The 17556-nt window shown below is 43.2% G+C and overlaps 1 protein-coding gene across 2 annotated transcripts in view; it reads left to right on the forward strand.

The window, feature by feature from the left end:
• The first annotated feature begins 2608 nt into the window (after positions 1–2608).
• SUCLA2 (succinate-CoA ligase ADP-forming beta subunit) overlaps positions 2609–17556 on the forward strand; it is a 43973-nt gene continuing 29025 nt past the window's right edge. The window contains exons 1-2 of one of the 2 annotated variants that reach the window (XM_030565130.1): positions 2609–2804; positions 5913–6096. In XM_030565130.1, coding sequence (XP_030420990.1) covers positions 2718–2804; positions 5913–6096 — 271 coding nt within the window. In that variant the 5' untranslated portion in view covers positions 2609–2717. Of the gene's footprint in view, positions 2805–3028; positions 3051–5912; positions 6097–17556 lie in introns of those variants that run through there. The other variant, XM_030565139.1, reaches the window with a different exon arrangement.

Below are 17556 nucleotides of genomic sequence, written 5' to 3' on the forward strand. Positions count from 1 at the left end.
TCCTGTTATTTTACTATTGTGCATTTTCAAGTGTTAACCACATCAGATAGTTACAGCTCCAATACTGCTTTCCTTCAGTTTATATCTACCGTTTACATACATAATTTATGGAAACAAGCTGATCCATGTGCATTTTTCCTTGGTGCTCACTATGTGCAGAATGCCCTTCTCATCAAAATTTGCCAAGGCACCTCCCTTTCTTTAACATTTTCTTTAAAAGAAAAATACTTCTCCCAAGTGACTTGCACACTATTTTCAGTTCTGAATTTCCTAGTGCATTCCGTCTTTTGCATAGCTATGTCAATGGAACTACTCATAGGCATAAAGTTAAACACACAAGTGTTTGCAGGATCAAGTGCCTAGATCGTAAACCTGAATCAGAGATTTTCTTTATTTTTGTGTATCGTACAAAGTTCATGGTCGAGTAATCTGGTGGTGTTAAACAAATCATTTTAAAAAATAGAAATAAGGGACTTTCAGTATAGATCTAGCTATTGACATATGTGATATAGTGAATTAAGACTATCTAGAAATAATGGAAAAATTATGCTAGGACTAAAAATAATTATTGATGTTACAACTTGATCTGAGTGCCAGTGGAGACCTAGTGCCACATCAGGCAGTTGTATCTGTAATTAAACATAATAATAGCTGCAGCTATTTCATTTGATATCAGTCAAATGAATGAAAATATTTGCAACATGCATTAATCAGAGCAGTCTTTTAGCATATGCATAATATTTAAAAATTAAACCCACCAATTTTATGTTTTCGCTCAATATTCATAAAGCATTTCAACTACCCTACAAGAAAAATATATAAACAAAGGGATGTCTGTTATTTTCTCTAATAATATTTCAATCTAAAGCCTGCTTAAACAGATGGGCCTTACAGCTTGCACAGAGGACAAAAGAGAAAAAAAAAAGAAAAACAAGTTGGGACTGTAATTTCCTAGGAACACTGAACACATCTTGTCATTTAGACCTGGTCAACCCATTGTTTCTGTGCCAGTATAACGACACACCATCTGTTTGTTCTCTGTTTGTAGGGCATGTAGCATAATGGTGCCTAGTCCATTCCTAGAGCTCCTAGGCACTATGGTAATACAAATAATAAACAACAACAATAATATTTAGGTTAACAGGTGTGATGTTTTACCAAATTAGTTATACTGGTTCATCACCTAGTATGAATGCAGTTATACTGCTATAAAAAAGTACTGCTACTGCTTTTTCTCCTTCACTTACAGGAATAGCTATACTGTTATAAAATAACTCTTTACTTTACACTTCCAACTTATTTTCCACACTCCTGAGCAACGTAGTTATGCTGACCTAGCCCCTGGTGTAGACTGCGGGATAGTGACAGGAAGGCTTTTCCTGTTGACATAGCCACAGCCTCTTGAGGAGGTGGAGTACCTATTCTAATGGGAGAAGCTCTCCCATTGGCATGGGCAGCGGTTTCACTAAGCACTGCAGCTGCCCATGCCAATCTAAGAGTAGACAAGCCCTGTGTGTGTGTGTTGCATGCTTTAACTATTCCACTATAGTTAAAGCAGTGTAATTTTTGTATATAAACAGTCCCCAATAAAGATCCTCTCACACTTTAGGTTATCTAATAAATAATTAATCATAATAAAATAATGATAATAGGCCATGTCTACACGAGGAGCCCTTTATTAGTATAGCGATACTGGTATACTACACTGGCGAAGTGCTCCTAATGTGGATGCAGTTTATACCAGCAAAGCTGTGCTTTTACTACTGTAGGTTATTCCACCCCACCCGAGTCAAACAAGCTGTACTGGTCAAAGCAGTTTTTCAGGTATAGCTACATCTACACAAGGGACATTAGCCAGCAGAGCTATGTTGTGCAGAGAGGATGCTTCGTCTCGCCCTTGATTGATGTAGTGATGGCAGCAGAAGTCTGTCCTGTAACAGGCCAATGGTGGGGTCCAGTTCCAGAACTACAGGCCCCTTACACAAAGCCACAGGTTTCTTGCTCCAACTAGGGTGACCCGATAGCAAGTGTAAAAAATTGGGACGGGGGTGGGAGGTAATAGGAGCCTATATAAGAAAAAGCCCCCAAAATCAGGCCTGTCCCTATAAAATTGGGACATCTGGTCACCCTAGCTCCAACCCTTGTACCCCTGGGGTTGATTAACACAAGCTCCTGGGCTGATTGCTCTGGGATCAGCAGGGGAGGACAGGGGTTTGGGGCACACTCAGCAGGGGGGGCTTTAGCAGTTTCAGCCCTGGGGACTCCTGGCTGGCAGGTTACCGGTGGGGGGGGCAGCCTGACTGGGCCAGGGGCTGAGTCTGGCGCCTGAGCTCGTTCACAGCCCCTGCGGCTGGAGGCAGCGCCGAGTCACCTGACCCAGCCCCACAGCCCTCAAGGGTGCCAAGAACCACCGCTCCCTGCAGTCACTGGGGCGCTTTCCACTCGCTTCAATGAGCCTCGGGCCTGGGGCGAGGCTCCTCCCAGGACCTCGCTGCCGCCGGGCGGCCAGTCCCAGCGGCCGGGCTCCTGCGCTCGCTGCTTCTCCTCGCTAGAGGGCAGCGCTGCGCCCCGAGGCACCGCGAGAGCCCAGCGACCCCCCGCTGGGACCGCCGCGTCAGGAGAGGCGGAGCCGAGGCCTTTTCTACCCTCCCGCGCGCTATGGTAGCAGCGGCGCGTGCGTGCGCGCGGGGCGAGTGGGAAGCCGACGAGGTTCGGTCATGGCGGCGTCCATGATTTGCAGCCGAGTGTCGGCCGGGCTGAGGCACAACGGCTGCCGGGCGTCGTTCGGTGCCGCCGCCGCCAAGGTGACCCCCGCGGCGTGGGCGGGGCCTGGCTGGGGTGAGGGCTCGGCTCTGGCTCTGGCTCGGGGTCACCCGCTGTGACATTCCGGCCCCGCCAGCCCCCTGGGGAGGGGGAGCAGCGCTCGGGCGGGCCGGGGGGCTGTTAACGTGACGGGCTTCCCAGTGTCTGGTTCGGGGCGGCGGGAGCAGCTGGGCTGGGGCGGGCGGCCGAGAACGGCCCTTCGGTTACCCCGGGCCGGGAGCGCCCAAGTGCGTGTGTCGGGCTGGGCGGCGGTGGGGGAGGGGGATGTTGACGTCTGGCCTTTGGCCGTTCCCACCGCGCCGTGACTGCTGGCTTCTGTCTGCCCCTATCGTGGAGGCAGTGGAAAGCCCCCGCCGACCCCAAGCCCTGTAGTAACACGGGCCAGCTGAGGTCCGGCGGGCTGGTTGCTTCAGAGGTACCAGTGCCGTCCTCTCGCGCACCCCCCCTTCCCCGGGTGCTGGCTCATATGAACGTTTTGTTTTCAGCCTGTTCTCCTTGCTTCCGTTAGCATAACTACAGGGAATTTAATATAAACCAAAACACTGGTTAGTGAGGCAAACAGATTCGATGTGGCTGCGCTTCTCCCTGCCACAGATGGAGGAAGGCTGCAGAGTCTTTGAGGGGCACTGCTGGGCAGTTTGAGAAACAGCAGCTTCTGCAACAAACACCTTTCATTTGAACAGGAAGCAAAGTAAAGAGTGTAGAGTTTGATCAGTGTTCTTTTTGCAGTAGTGATTCTCCTGAGATGTAAATAGGCTTTGCTCTCCATTGTAAAGTTTGAATTTCCCAGTCAAACTCTTGTTTGCTTATTTTAGGGCATTTGAAATTGTGACCAGGGTCCCAGTTAGGGGCCAGCTATGTCACTCAATTAGGGTGAACTGCAAAGAATGGGGCAGACAGACCCCCAAAAGCTGGTGGATATTCCAATACTTAAATTCACCAAGCCAGCATAAAACAGCTTCTTTATTACCTTACTGGTTACTCAGAAGTCCAAACAATACAGTCAGTCCCCTTAAAGTGATCCAGCCTCAAGCCTCCATCCAGGTACCCACATCAAATATGATGAATATTTTTATAAATCTTATTTCATCATATGGAATAAAAGGTTCTACCAATCCCAAAGGATTTGGACACATTACCTCCCAGGTTAATGAATGTTTCAGATCTTACCCAAATACATGTTACAATCAATTCTTATTAACTAAACTAAAATTTATTAGAAAACAAAAGAGAGGGAGTGTGGTTGAAAGATCACTATACATACAGACATGAGTTCAATCCCTTGAGGTTCAGATTCATAGCAGAGATGGTGAGCTTTGTAATTGCAGAGAGTTCCTTTAGAATTTAGTTCATAGGTCATAGTCCAGTGTCCAAATATTATATTCAGGGTGTACCAGCATAACTGGGATCTCAGTCGTGCAACTCAAGCTTTCCCTGTTGAAACGTAAGCAGATCTGAGATAACAGAATCAGGACCCAAGAATCTTTTAAACAATTTCATGTCTTTTTTGACAAGTTGAAATTACTCAGGGAACAAAAGGTAATTAGGATGACTTTGAAGGAGGTCCATCACTGGTACTTAGCTATATGTATTAACATAAGGCCATTTGCTTGTTCCTCCACCATTTGCAGTACATTTCAAAGAGAGATGACTAGGGAGATACCCTGTGTTTACAATTCACTTACATGATAGGATGTTCTTTTGACCTCTGAATTATCCGAATACAGCATAGACATGGACTGTTGGTTACATTGTCCACCCTACTCATACATATGTAAATACACAAAACCACAAACATTATCTCCACACTGTCTTCTGTAGGTTATTTATTTTGAAGGATGTTTAACTCTTTCTAGCCATGCATCACAGAAATATAAAAAGAATTTCCTCAAATCCCAGGATATTTAAAGATCAGTGTCCAGTTGAAAATCAATGTATTTATATGTCACTCTTGCTAATAACACCGTTGCCTAAACTAAGAGAATCTTAAAAGTTAAATATTTCTTGTACTTCAGTCAGCTTGAACAGTGAAATACCTTTGATTCCAGTCTTGCAAATGTGTATATAAATTAAACCCATTGACTTCAATAGAACAAATTATGTGCAAAAAGTTAAGCAATGTGCTCTTCTACACTTTCATTTAGAAAACAAAAATGCCTTTTTCTAATATTGTTGGCAATCATTCTCTTTTGTGTTATAAACACAAATTCTTGGCTTATGCTACCTAGTAGCGTTTTCTTTAAAATCTGGAAAAACTACTGCATTGTGGCCAGTAATAGCTTTTCATAGTCTTGTTCACATTACACGGTTGTATAGTAAGATCAGAATTCTACCCTCATTTGCTCCATTCACCCTCTTATTTCTGGCTAATGTCTATCCAGAAACTCCTGGAGCACTCACTGTGTGTCAGTTTCCATGAAGAAGTGACTGTTGATAGTGAAATGTCCTGGTTTCAGTCTGGAGCATATTTTCTCTCTATATGACATAAATATTTTTGATACTGGCTTGCTTTCTATGCAGCCCTCTGATTAATTGCTGGCACTTTACATCAAGTATTGATAGAGAAAGTTAAATCTGGATTTTTCTGCTTTTATGACAGTCTGGAGCCCAAGATAGCAATGCTAAATCCTGTCAACAGTCACTTTGCTAGATTGATCAAACTCAGTATAACCCATTTGTTTAATTACTGGAACTGGTGTGTACAATGCCCCTTTTTAGCCACTGCTTATGCCTCTCAATTTATATATCTGTTACACAGAAAAGTGTTTTAAAGATAAATAGTTTAGCTTTTACCATACATTTTGTTGTCTTTATCTAATCTGTCAATGTTTACTTTTTATGTAAAATGCTAAGTGTTAAACTGAGTGCGCAGGATTTTGTTTTAAGAAAACTGTAAGTGACTCTTCCACTTTCATGTTATATTTCCTAGTGCTATGACATTATCATTGTCAATCTTATTGTACCAGAATGTACCATCTCACATAAATCCATTCTTCAAATTCTATAGTTCTTATGTGTTTAACATAGAATTTGTGGTTAAATAGAGGGCACCCTGTTTGAAAAACAATCACTTTCTTTAATTTTCTTAGGTGCTTGCTGGAGGTCCAGGACTATTCAATAGCCATGGGTTTCAGGTGCAACAGCAGCAACAAAGGAACCTGTCACTGCATGAATACCTGAGCATGGAACTGTTGCAGGAGGCTGGTATTTCTGTTCCACATGGACTAGTTGCAAAGACACCAGAAGAAGCTTACAAAATTGCAAAAGAAATAGGTATAATATTAAGGAAAACATACATAGTTTAGACATGGAATTTCTGATACAAGGTGTAACTACTTTTGTTTCTTACTTTCCTAGTAAGACACTTTAATTCTACGTATCTTCTCTTAAGGAGAGCTTCCTCCCCACGGAAAAAACTTGCTTGAATATTATTTTGTAGCTGAAATCTTGTTTTATTCATTGAAGCTTTCTAAAGCCTGAGATTCTACAATGCAACTGCGGAAAAGGTGACATCAGCCAGGTGGCTTAGAGATAGAGATGCGTTGCTGGATCAAATCATGTGCCTGAGACTCACATGGGGAGGATCTTAGTCCTTATTTATGGAAAGGGGGCTCAGTGGCACTCCTGTTTCTTGCCCCCGACTCTCTGGGAAGGCTCTTCACACAGTTTAACGTCCGTGGCTGGAATGGATTAGGGTGGGGTGGGTAACAAGGGAATATGTTTGTCCGTCATTTTCCCCTGCGCCCTTCATAATTTCTCTTGAGAGAGCTAATGTGTCATAACTTTTCTCTCCCTCCCCTCCCCCCCAATAGATCCAGGGAAAGAAATGACTGGGGGTGGCTGTTGGGGGCAAAAGCCACTGAAGGTGAAATTGGCCTTTACATGGATGGTCCAAGCCTCTCATTGATCATGAGGCATTACTAGGTTTGCATGCAACATTTTTGTGATGGGAGTAAGGGCAAAAACCTATCCTTCCAATGGGGCAATGTGTTCCTTGAGTTCTTCTCAGTTTTCCTTGCAAAAGTCCCCTTCAACTGCTTTTGTTGCAGAAGGGGCCTCTGTATGTAGTGTTGTAGTGGAGGGTGTGCTGAATTCCCCTGGTTTGAAGAGAACCAATTTATTTGAACTCCGCAGCTCAGTTACTTTTCTGTTTGCAACCTTTCTCGTAGTACAATATGGTCACTCATTATGTGAGAGTAGTCAAAAGTTAAGCTCTTTCTAGGCTACTAGGTGTCAAAAAACTATGCCAATACATTGTTCTAAAGGTAACTTTCTGTAGGCTTGCTCTTTCTGAGTTGATTTGACGTTCGTCTCACATTGACTTGCCACTTTAATCTACTCATGTCTCTTGTTAAGTGTGTGTGTGTTTGTGTGTGTGTGTGTGTGTATATATGTGTGTGTATTTCTGATTTGATTTTGATCTCCTTTCTGTATTGTTTCAGCAATGACTCTTTATACATTTGCATGAAATAAGCTCTCTGATTTGAAAGATCATGTTGTAGACTTGCATCAGTCAGGGTTTAATGCAGAAAAGGATTTGCTGATTCCATTACCATATGTAGGAGGCCTAGATATATCTTGTTGCGGCAGAGATGGTTCCTCAATCTATATTTCTGTGACAAAAATAACTGCCTGTGTCTGGACACTGATCTCTGCTGTGGTGCTTAGGTTTATTTCAGGCAATAAGATCTACAAAGAACTTGTTTTTTCAGAGCAAGTGGTGTGTTGTTAAATTGTATGAAGGTATTGAAAGGCCTCTCCCTTCCTCTTCTCTCCCCCTGGCCGCTGCCGCCGTAGGTCTGATATACTGGAAATTCAGGTCTTGTCTATCCTGTTGTTTTCCTGAGACTGGTTGGAGAACTAGTAGGAAGATGACAAATGTCAAGTAAACTCACACTGAGCCAGAGGTTAGGGGTCTATTACAGGAGTGGGTGGGTAAGATTCTCTTAACTGTAGGGCTTGTCTACATCACAAAGTTGCAGCGCTGGTGAGGGGGTTACAGCACTGCAACTTAGGAGGTGTACACATCTGCAGGGCATCACCAGCGCTGCAACTCCCTGTTTGCAGCGCTGGCCGTACTCCCGTTTTGTCTCGGGTGTACCAGCGCTGGTAATCAAGTGTAGACACTTACCAGCGCTTTTCTTGACCTCCGTGGAATAAGCAGGTATCCCAGCATACCTGAGGAAGCCTCTGGTAATCAAGCAGGTCTCCTTCCCCGGTTTGCTCTCGCGTTCCCCGAACCCCCAAGCAAGCAGGTCTCCTTCCCTGCGGTTTGCAGGGGGGTTCGGGGAACGCGAGAGCAAACCGCGGCGAAGCTGGTCTCCTTCCCCGTTTGCTCTCGCGTTCCCCGAACCCCCGAGCAAGCAGGTCTCCTTCCCTGCGGTTTGCTCTCGCGTTCCCCGAATCCCCGAGCAAGCAGGTCTCCTTCCCTGCGGTTTGCAGGGGGGTTCGGGGAACGCGAGAGCAAACCGCGGCGAAGCTGGTCTCCTTCCCCGGTTTGCTCTCGCGTTCCCCGAACCCCCCTTGAAGCCGCCCACCAGCGCTGCAAGTGGTGTTAGATGTGGCCACACTGCAGCGCTGGCCCTATACAGCTGTACTAATACAGCTGTAACAACCAGCGCTGCAAAATTGTAGATGTAGACATACCCGTAATGTGCAGGAGGTCAGACACTAGATGATTGTGGTGGTCGTTTCTGACCTTACAGTCTATGAAAAGAAACCCCCACCGTAAATACCTATTATAATTCAAAGCCTTACAAAACAGTTGGACGAGAAATTTTATTTAAAAATGCAGTGCCCCCATCTAAGGGCTGTCAGAGCTCACCTGTATGATCAGATTCCAAGTACAGATCTCTCACTTTTGCACTAAAGGGCTAATCTCTGTGCGGACCAGTTGCTACTAGCGATGTGAAACTTTGCCGGTGGTTATACAGCTGCTTGCTATATAGCAGTAGAATATTGGTGGTCAGGATTTCTTGGGCATATATCTGGCTCCGGGAGAGGTGTGTGAGATCTAGTAGTTACTTATAGCAGTGATTACAAGTACGTAGTTCTGAAACCTTTTGTCTAAAGCAGTGTAAATGAGACTTGAGTCTTTAATAGTAGACCTGGGTTTAGTTCTTCCAGAAGTGACTTTGTTCAGCCTCTCAGAGATGAGGAGAATGTTTGCATCCCTCCTCAGGTAAGGATGTGAGGCTATGCTCAATAGCAGGGAAGGGAGCTTAGAACTCCTACACCTTCCTTTTTAGCCAAAAAGCAGAATGGGGGGAGTCTGTTTTCTCATTTATAGACTATTGCTCAGCTTAGTGTTGTGGAACAGGAAGGCATCATTACCCAAAATGCAAAACGTGCTGCAAAATCTAGGATGCTTGAGGTATAATTAAACTAATACTGAATGTGTCACTTTTTACAAGGCCCAGGACTGGGCTTCTCTTACTGCTATATCAAATTGAAAATTTATGTCTAACTTGCTATCTATTATCACTCAAGAATTTCATCATTACCACTTCTCTCTCTGAGTTATCTGAATTCCTCAGATGTATTAGCACCCCCACCCCCCAGCGGAGTCACATGTTTTCTGCCCACACCTTAAATCTCAAAGTCCTAGTCTATGCTACAAATACAACTGTTGGAGAACCTGTTTACAGCCCAGTTTCTACCTGGGGTAAGGGATACGTGTTATATAACCAGATTCATTCCCATGGCTTGAGGTTTATTGTAGATAAGCCTTTTGTATTTCCCTCTGGGCTGGTGTTCACACTGCCTTTCAGTTATATAATGTTCATATTTCATTAACAAGCTGCCTATACCTCTTTTATAACACTACTGAAAATCTTAAGAAAGACTGGGCCTAACATGGATCTCTGCACTCACTAGGTTACTTTTTCCTTTTTCCTCTTCCATCAACCTGATCATTCCCTTATCACAACACTGTTTTTCTGTGTTCACCTGTCTGCTGCTGCACATAGATCTCCCACAAGATCTGACTCCAAACAGTCCAGCTGACATTGTGTTAAAGTGTTTGCTTTCCTTAAACTGACTGACAGGCTCATTGAATTCTGTGAAGGAGCTGAAGATAGGACATAATCCTTAAACCCGAAATTAGCCTCTAGGGCAGGGGTAGGCAACCAATGGCACGCGTGCTGCCTTCGGCACACGAGCTGATTTTTCAGTGGCACTCACACTGCCTGGGTCCTGGCCATCGGTCTGGGGGGGGCTCTGCATTTTAATTTAATTTTAAATGAAGCTTCTTAAACATTTTAAAAACCTTATTTACTTAACATACAACAATAGTTTAGTTATCTATTATAGACTAATAGAAAGAGACCTTCTGAAAACGTTCAAATATATTACTGGCACGTGAAACCTTAAATTAGAGTCAATAAATGAAGACTTGGCACACCACTCCTGAAAGGTTGCTGACCCCTGCTCTATGGGAATCAAGCCGACAAACATCAGCTTATGACAAGAGGGGTGGTGGTGGTGGTGGTGGTGGTAGAATTTTTGGGAATTTAGCCGCTTTAAATTGACAGTACTTGAGAAACTGTTTAGTACATTTGATAAATTTGATCGTTACAATAAGATTTTTTTTTGCAGTTCACAGAATTCAATAAGTCAATTGCTCACCTGTGTAATAAAATGGAGTGTTATGGAAGAGGAAATAGTTTAGTTAAGAGTTAAGAAAATATTTTATTTATTCCATTACCAGCAGTTTTACTATGTTGAGACCTTTTTTAAGGTTATACAGTATTTCACTTTCCCACTTACACCACGTTTGTTTGGGCAATAGTTGTCTTTTGTCAGTTGACAGGTAACCTGGTCCAATAATGTGATTAACAGCTATGTAATATAAACTTTTTTCTAGGTTCATGTACCTTGAGCATGATGCTGCGTACTCTTGTTTTGTATCCAGTGTAATTTTTCAAAGGAAGGATGAAGTCATTATTTATATTATTGTAGCACCTAAAAGCCGTAGTCAGGAATCAGGACATCATTGTGCTCAGGGCTATGCATATGGTATGTTGCAATCAGAGCAAATTTCTGAACTGCAGGTTAGGAAGAATGTATAAACACACTTTCCAAATCTTGCGGTGTGTTAGAGAAAATTTTAATTTAAAAAATCAGTTCTCATTTAAAGTAACTTTTAAGATCTCCCTGTGTATTGGGAGCTGAATTCTACTTTGGTTCATATGTGTACAAAATTAAGTTTGATTTGAAGGGCCAATTCTCTCCCCTCCCCCCCATTCGCCCCCTTAAGCCAGTGCAATTCCAGTAAAGACAATGGGGTTGCCCAGGCTTATTTTAGGGCAGAACTTGGCCTGCCGGGTCTGTTATTAGCATTGTTTCGAACAGAAAAGAACTCAGCTTGAATTCAGACAAAAAAAATCTCTTCACTTTCAAACTAACCTAACCTGATACAGAATCATTGAGGCAATATGTGAAACATCTCCATTAAAAAAACATTTCTCCAGTAATTTTATTATGTTTGTCTTTCTAGAAATTCCCTCATTCCTCCTAAATAAGCAAATAAATTAATGTTCTAAGACATAAAGACAGGGCTGGTCCCTGTCTGAGGTTTTTTCCCCATTAAAGCAGCAAAGAATCCTGTAGCACCTTATAGACTAACAGACGTTTTGGAGCATGAATACCCACTTCCTCAGATGCATGTAGTGGAAATTTCCAGGGGCAGGTGTATATATTCAGGCAAGCTAGAGGTAATGAGGTAGTTCAGTCAGGGAGGATGAGGCCCTGTTCTGGCAGTTGAGGTGTGAAAACGAAGGGAGGAGAAACTGGTTTTGTAATTGGCAAGCCATTCACAGTCTTTGTTTAATTCTGAGCTGATGGTGTCAAATTTGCAGATGAACTGAAGCTCAGCAGTTTCTCTTTGAAGTCTGGTCCTGAAGTTTTTTTGCTGCAGGATGGCCACCTTAAGGTCTGCGGTAGTGTGGCCAGGGAGGTTGAAGTGTTCTCTTACAGGTTTTTGTATATTGCCATTCCTAATATCTGATTTGTGTCCGTTTATCCTTTTCCATAGCGACTGTCCAGTTTGGCCGATGTACATAGCAGAAGGGCATTGCTGGCATATGATGGCATATATTACATTGGTGGACGTGCAGGTGAATGAACCAGTGATGGTGTGGCTGATCTGGTTAGGTCCTGTGATGGTGTCGCTGGTGTAGATATGTGGGCAGAGTTGGCATTGAGGTTTGTTGCATGGATTGGTTCCTGAGCTAGAGTTATATATGCCTGCATATATATACCTGCCCCTGGAAATTTTCACTACGTGCATGTGACCAAGTGGGTATTCACCCACGAAAGCTCATGCTCCAAAATGTCTGTTAGTCTATAAGGTGCCACAGGATTCTTTGCTGCTTTTACAGATCCAGACTAACACGGCTACCCCTCTGATACTTTTCCCCATTAATAAACTGTGGGTATTCATATATAACAGTACTGGCACCTCATAGATTTTGATGTCCTGAACAGATGCTGCATCTAAGTATAATTAACTTTCAGGCAGCCACTCTTCGTCTGTGTTCATTGTACCAATTGTCTTAACAATTTCTGATCTTAAGTCCATTGTATTTAAGTACCTTTTTTAATGTTGATAAAATCCTAGAGAGATTCTTGGACAGAAATGTTATAACTACTAATGAAAGTGTCTGTTCACTTTGAAATTTGTAAGTTGCATATGTGGCTTTTCCTGTGCTTGAGTACTTGTTTAAATGGAAAGGTATACCAGTATGAGGTAGGGTGTAAATGTAAACCACTGTAGTTGTATAGATGTGACTGTTTTATAGATATTATTCCAGTATGTGTTTTTTTTCCTATATTAACTTATGTCACTTTGGAAATGGCATAAGATGAATGGAAGGGACCCTAGAGTAAATGTGTTTTTTGTTTTGTAAGTGTGTCCACATGGGGAGTTTCACTGCTATAACTACAACGCTTTAACTATGCCTGTATAACTAGAAAAAAATTTCCCATGTAGACAAGCACTAAGAGAACTACTACTTGAGGCATAAAATTTTAGTAGTAAAAGTAGATGCTCACTTTATTTTATAATTTAGTGCCTGAAGGCCCCTATCAAGGCCTTATTCTAGGTGTTATATACACTCATAGTAAATAGGCCGAGAACTGCCCCAGAAAATTCATAATCTTAGCATCTGATGGGAGACGACAGGTGGATTCAGCAAATAAGTGGGGAATGGAATAGGACAAAGTAGTAATAAAATTAGAACTTAATATAAGCAGTGGCTGTGTCAAATGGTTTCTTGATACACCTCTACCCTGATATAACACTGTCCTCAGGAGCCAAACTATCTTACTGCATTACAGGTGAAACCGCATTATATCAAACTTTCTTTGGTTCGCCGTAGTGCGCAGCCCTGCCCCCCTGGAGCACTTCTTTACTGCGTTATATCCGAATTCATGTTATATCGGGGCCTGTTATATTGGGGTAGAGAAGTATTGCACTGATATTTCCTGTTCACTGTAATATGAGCTACAGGTTCACAATTTCCTTGGGTGGAGGTGCAATACTTTAGCATATGTACAGTTGCACTCCTTATTGTGTAGATGCTAACTGTTGTTGCTCTTTACCGGTCATGTTATCATAATCCAAGCCTTGCAGAACACTTATCACTGGGACTATGCTCCCTAAAACACCTCACCTCATTCTGGTGCCCGAACTAACAGCCAGCATCTGGCTCACTTGTGGCCCTTCTGGCTGAAATAATTTTTCCACAAACTTGAAAATCACTTGGAACGCTGAAACTAGTAGGCTTGAGTGGTGGTTCTGACATTTCTTCAAAAGTTTGGTGTTATGGAGTTTACCTGCTTTAGAGCCCAAAAATGTTATGGAACTATGGGCTTGGCTACGCTTGCAAGTTACAGCACAATAAAGGAGCTCCGGGTGCACTAGCTGCCTACCTGTCCACACTGGCAAGGCACGTAGAGCGCTCTGACTCCGCGGCTAGAGCGCTGCTGGTACTCCATCTCAGTGAGAAGAATAACATTTGCTGCACCTTGGCTACAGCGCCCTGGCGTCAGTGTGAACGAGGTGTTGTGTTACTGTACTGATTGGCCTCCGGAAACGTCCCATTATCCCCTTAAATCAAATGGCCACTCTTGTCATTGTTTTGAACTCATCTAGGAATGCGGATATGGCCTTTGAAAGCTCCATTTCTGACAGTTATCTCTGAGACAAAGCAACCGTTACTGTTGAATGCTGTGTGTAAGAGAGAGGCAGGGGAAGAGAGGTCTGCTGCTGTTTGAACTTACAAGACAGCATGCTTACATGGTCTCAGCCCCCCAAAAACCCACTCTTCTTGTTCCTCAGAAATTTGAATCTTGCTCTGCTCTGTATTCTTCTGGACAGTGTAAGCTCATAGTAAGTCTGTCATTCCAACACTGGGTAATGATTCTGCACCAGCCTTGTCATTCTAAGTAGAGGTTCCTAAACCCAATGGTTTAAATAAAACAAGTTTTTCATGTAGAGAAAAATAGATTTTCAGATTCCTAGTAATAAAGTATAAAAGTCAGAACTGGTTACAAAAGAAATGAGAAGAGAAACACAAGCTACTACCTAAATGAACTTAAGACCAATATCTCTCTCACCATGAGCTGTAACAGTTAACAGGCTGGATTTTCTTTCAACCAGGGACCCGCAGTTCAGTGTGCTTTAAGTATTTGTTGATACCCTTAGTAGAGGGATGAGAGGAGGAAAGGGGTGATGTGGAGGTCACTGTCTCTTCTTTTTATACTCTTCTCCTCTCTTTGAGGATTATCCCTCCCCCCCCTTCGGTTGTAGACAAACAGTTATCTGTGTGCATGAGATTCAGTCTCTGGGATGAACTGTAAATTTCTTGTTTATACCATCTCCATTGCTGGTGGATGGCCAGTGAAGTATGGTAGGCCAGTTAAGGGACAAGGAATGGCCCTTTAGCACCTTGCTAATGTGCCTTTATCTCTGAGGGCTTGTCTTCATGTTGACACCCAAAAGTCGACAAAACAAAAATCACCAGAGGCCATGGCTACACTGGCACTTCATAGCGCTGCAACTTTCGCGCTCAGGGATGTGAAAAAACACCCCCCTGAGCGCTGCAAGATACAGCGCTGTAAAGCCTCAGTGTAATCAGCGCTGCAAGCTACACCCGTAAGGGATGTGGTTTATGTGCAGCGCTGGGAGAGCTCTCTCCCAGCGCTGCCGCTCTGACTACGCTCACACTTCAAAGCGCTGCTGCGGCAGCGTTTTGAAATTTCAAGTGTAGCCATACCCAGAGAGTGTTCACACTTGCTCCCTGTCAGATCATGTCCACATTGGGGACACCATCAGCGACAGGGTGAGCAATGCATCATGGGTATGTATCCCACTGTGCAGTGTTGTGGGAAGGAAGAGTTGATGGCTGTGCATCTTGGGATTCTCTCCCAGTTCTCCCACAGCCCCCTCAGCTGCCGAGAGCAGCATCACAAGTAGCTCTGTGAGCTCTCTGTGCTGAGGAATGGCAAAGCAGCACAGCAGATTGTCCCCCTCCTCCTGCAGCAGCAGTCTGCTTGCTGCTGTGTTCCTAGTGCAAGGCAGATCAGGAGCATTCTAATCATTTGCTCTTTGTTTGTTCCTCAAACAAAGCAGCACACAGATACTTCCTGCAGCTTTGAAAGGAGAGGGGTGTATGCCTGCAGGGCAGCAGAGATTAAAACACTGAGCAGAGCAATCGGGGCAGGCATTGTGGGATACTGGCAGAAGCCAGTTCTGCCATCAAAACAATTAGCAGTGTCTACACTGGCTCTTTGACAGTAAAGGGAGGGGAAAAGACAAAAGTTTCTCCTGGGGTGGAAGTTTTGTGTTGCCAGAACTGTGTTTTTTCATGACAAAAGTTCCATTGCTGTTTTGTTGCCAAAAGGCAGTTTTTGGTGACAAAACTTGCCAGTGTAAACAAGCCCTGAAAAAATAAATTTTGGGTTTTACACAATCTGCAGCATATTTCAGTAACAATCACATAGCAAAATCTCATAATTTAACATGCAGTGATGTTTGCACATCTTAGATGAACAGAAAATGTTGAAGCTTATAATTATATTCTCATACTTTGGATTTCTTGCTGCTTCTTGGAAATAGTCTAACAGATTGGTTGTTTAAGTGAATTAGGATATTTCATGTTTCGTGGCAAGAGAAGGTAGAGCTAAAGTCTGCTGTATATTTCTCATTTTGTGTAGTAGCTGAGTTTCACATCACTACTGAATCCTTTGAATTGCTTTGAAAATCTCCTCTGTGGTGTGTTGAATTTTGAAATGGCTCGTTATACTTAAGGAGTGGACAGAGCGGTTGTATGTACCAATAACACGTCTCAATTTATATATGTATTATAATTGCACTGTCTACAGTTTTCTTTAAACTTTAATGGAAAAATAAACTCAGATTCCTCACTACTTATTCTCTGCTCATTTGTTGGAAATGTATTGAATCCAAGGCTGACAGCTTTCCAGAGTCTAATCCTACTCAAGTGGAGAGAGACTTAAATAAAACCCAACAACAATAACAAAAATCCAAAACTACAAAACCTGCTTTAATAAAGAATCCCCCTTTAGCCAGCATTTCAGAAGGGAAAATACTTCTGGTGCGCTCCGCAGCTGCCCCCAACACTGTTGCTTAAGTTTGAACGGTTCTTTTTCTGCTTATACCTGTAAAGTGGAACATACAAACTCCTCTGTGTCCATTTCCTGTTCTCCAAACCTGTCCCTTTCAACTTCTTAAGGGAGGACAAAAAGATTGTTTGCATGTTTCTATCTGGACTTGCTCCTCCTACTTTCTCTGGCTGGCACCAGGCTCTACTGTGGTAGGATATTGGCTTTTGTTCTAGTAAGTATGATGATGACTAGAAAAAGAGGGGTTACAATAGAATTCTAGATATTCAGGATTTGTCTGCTTATATGCAGAAATCTTTGGGTAAACGTAGTGGCTTAGAGAAATTAAGCTAATAAATATTGGTGTCAATCAAAAACAATGCTTGAAAACATCGATAGCAGGGGTGGCAAAACTGTGGCTCGTGTGGCTTTACCATTAAAGTGCAGCTCATGGAGCCCCCCACATTCCCCTCCATTCTTAACCTATCAGTCTACCGGAGGAGCTCAGGACCTCTGCCTTGCAGCAGGGTGATGGGGCAGAGGCTTCTGCCTTGTGGGATGCAGGGGTGTCTCGGGGCTTCAACCCTGCGGGGCAGGGGTGTCTTGGTGCTTCAGCCACACCTCACGCAGGTTTGGCGCTGAAGCCCCCAGCCCTGGCAGGTGCCCCCCGGCTCTTGAACTTCTGAAGATTTGTCATGTGTGGCTTGGAAGGTCAGTAAGTTTGTCCATCCCTGAACTATAGGGAGGCACCTATTGCTTTGCAGATTTAGCCCAGGACTGGAAGTCCAGAAAACTGGATTCTCTTCCCAACATTGCCACTGGGTTGCCCTGAGACATTTGACAAATTATCCTCTCTTCTGGTTACTGAGTATCTGAAGAGCTTTGATGTATAGCAGTATTTCTCTACTGTTATCAAAATAGCAAATATACATCATTGTGAAAAATTCATAGTGAAATGAGTATAACTTCTGATCTTCACAAAGCCACCCGAGTGGATTCTATCCATCATGGAAGGATGTCTGTGTGTTTCTTTTGTTTGTTTGTTTTTTTTGTCCTGCCTTTGTATGTGTTTCTATTTTTCTTTTACCCATGTTGCATATTAACTTG

This window comes from Gopherus evgoodei, chromosome 1 (assembly GCF_007399415.2).
Source record: "Gopherus evgoodei ecotype Sinaloan lineage chromosome 1, rGopEvg1_v1.p, whole genome shotgun sequence".
Classification (NCBI taxonomy): Eukaryota; Metazoa; Chordata; order Testudines; family Testudinidae; genus Gopherus; species Gopherus evgoodei.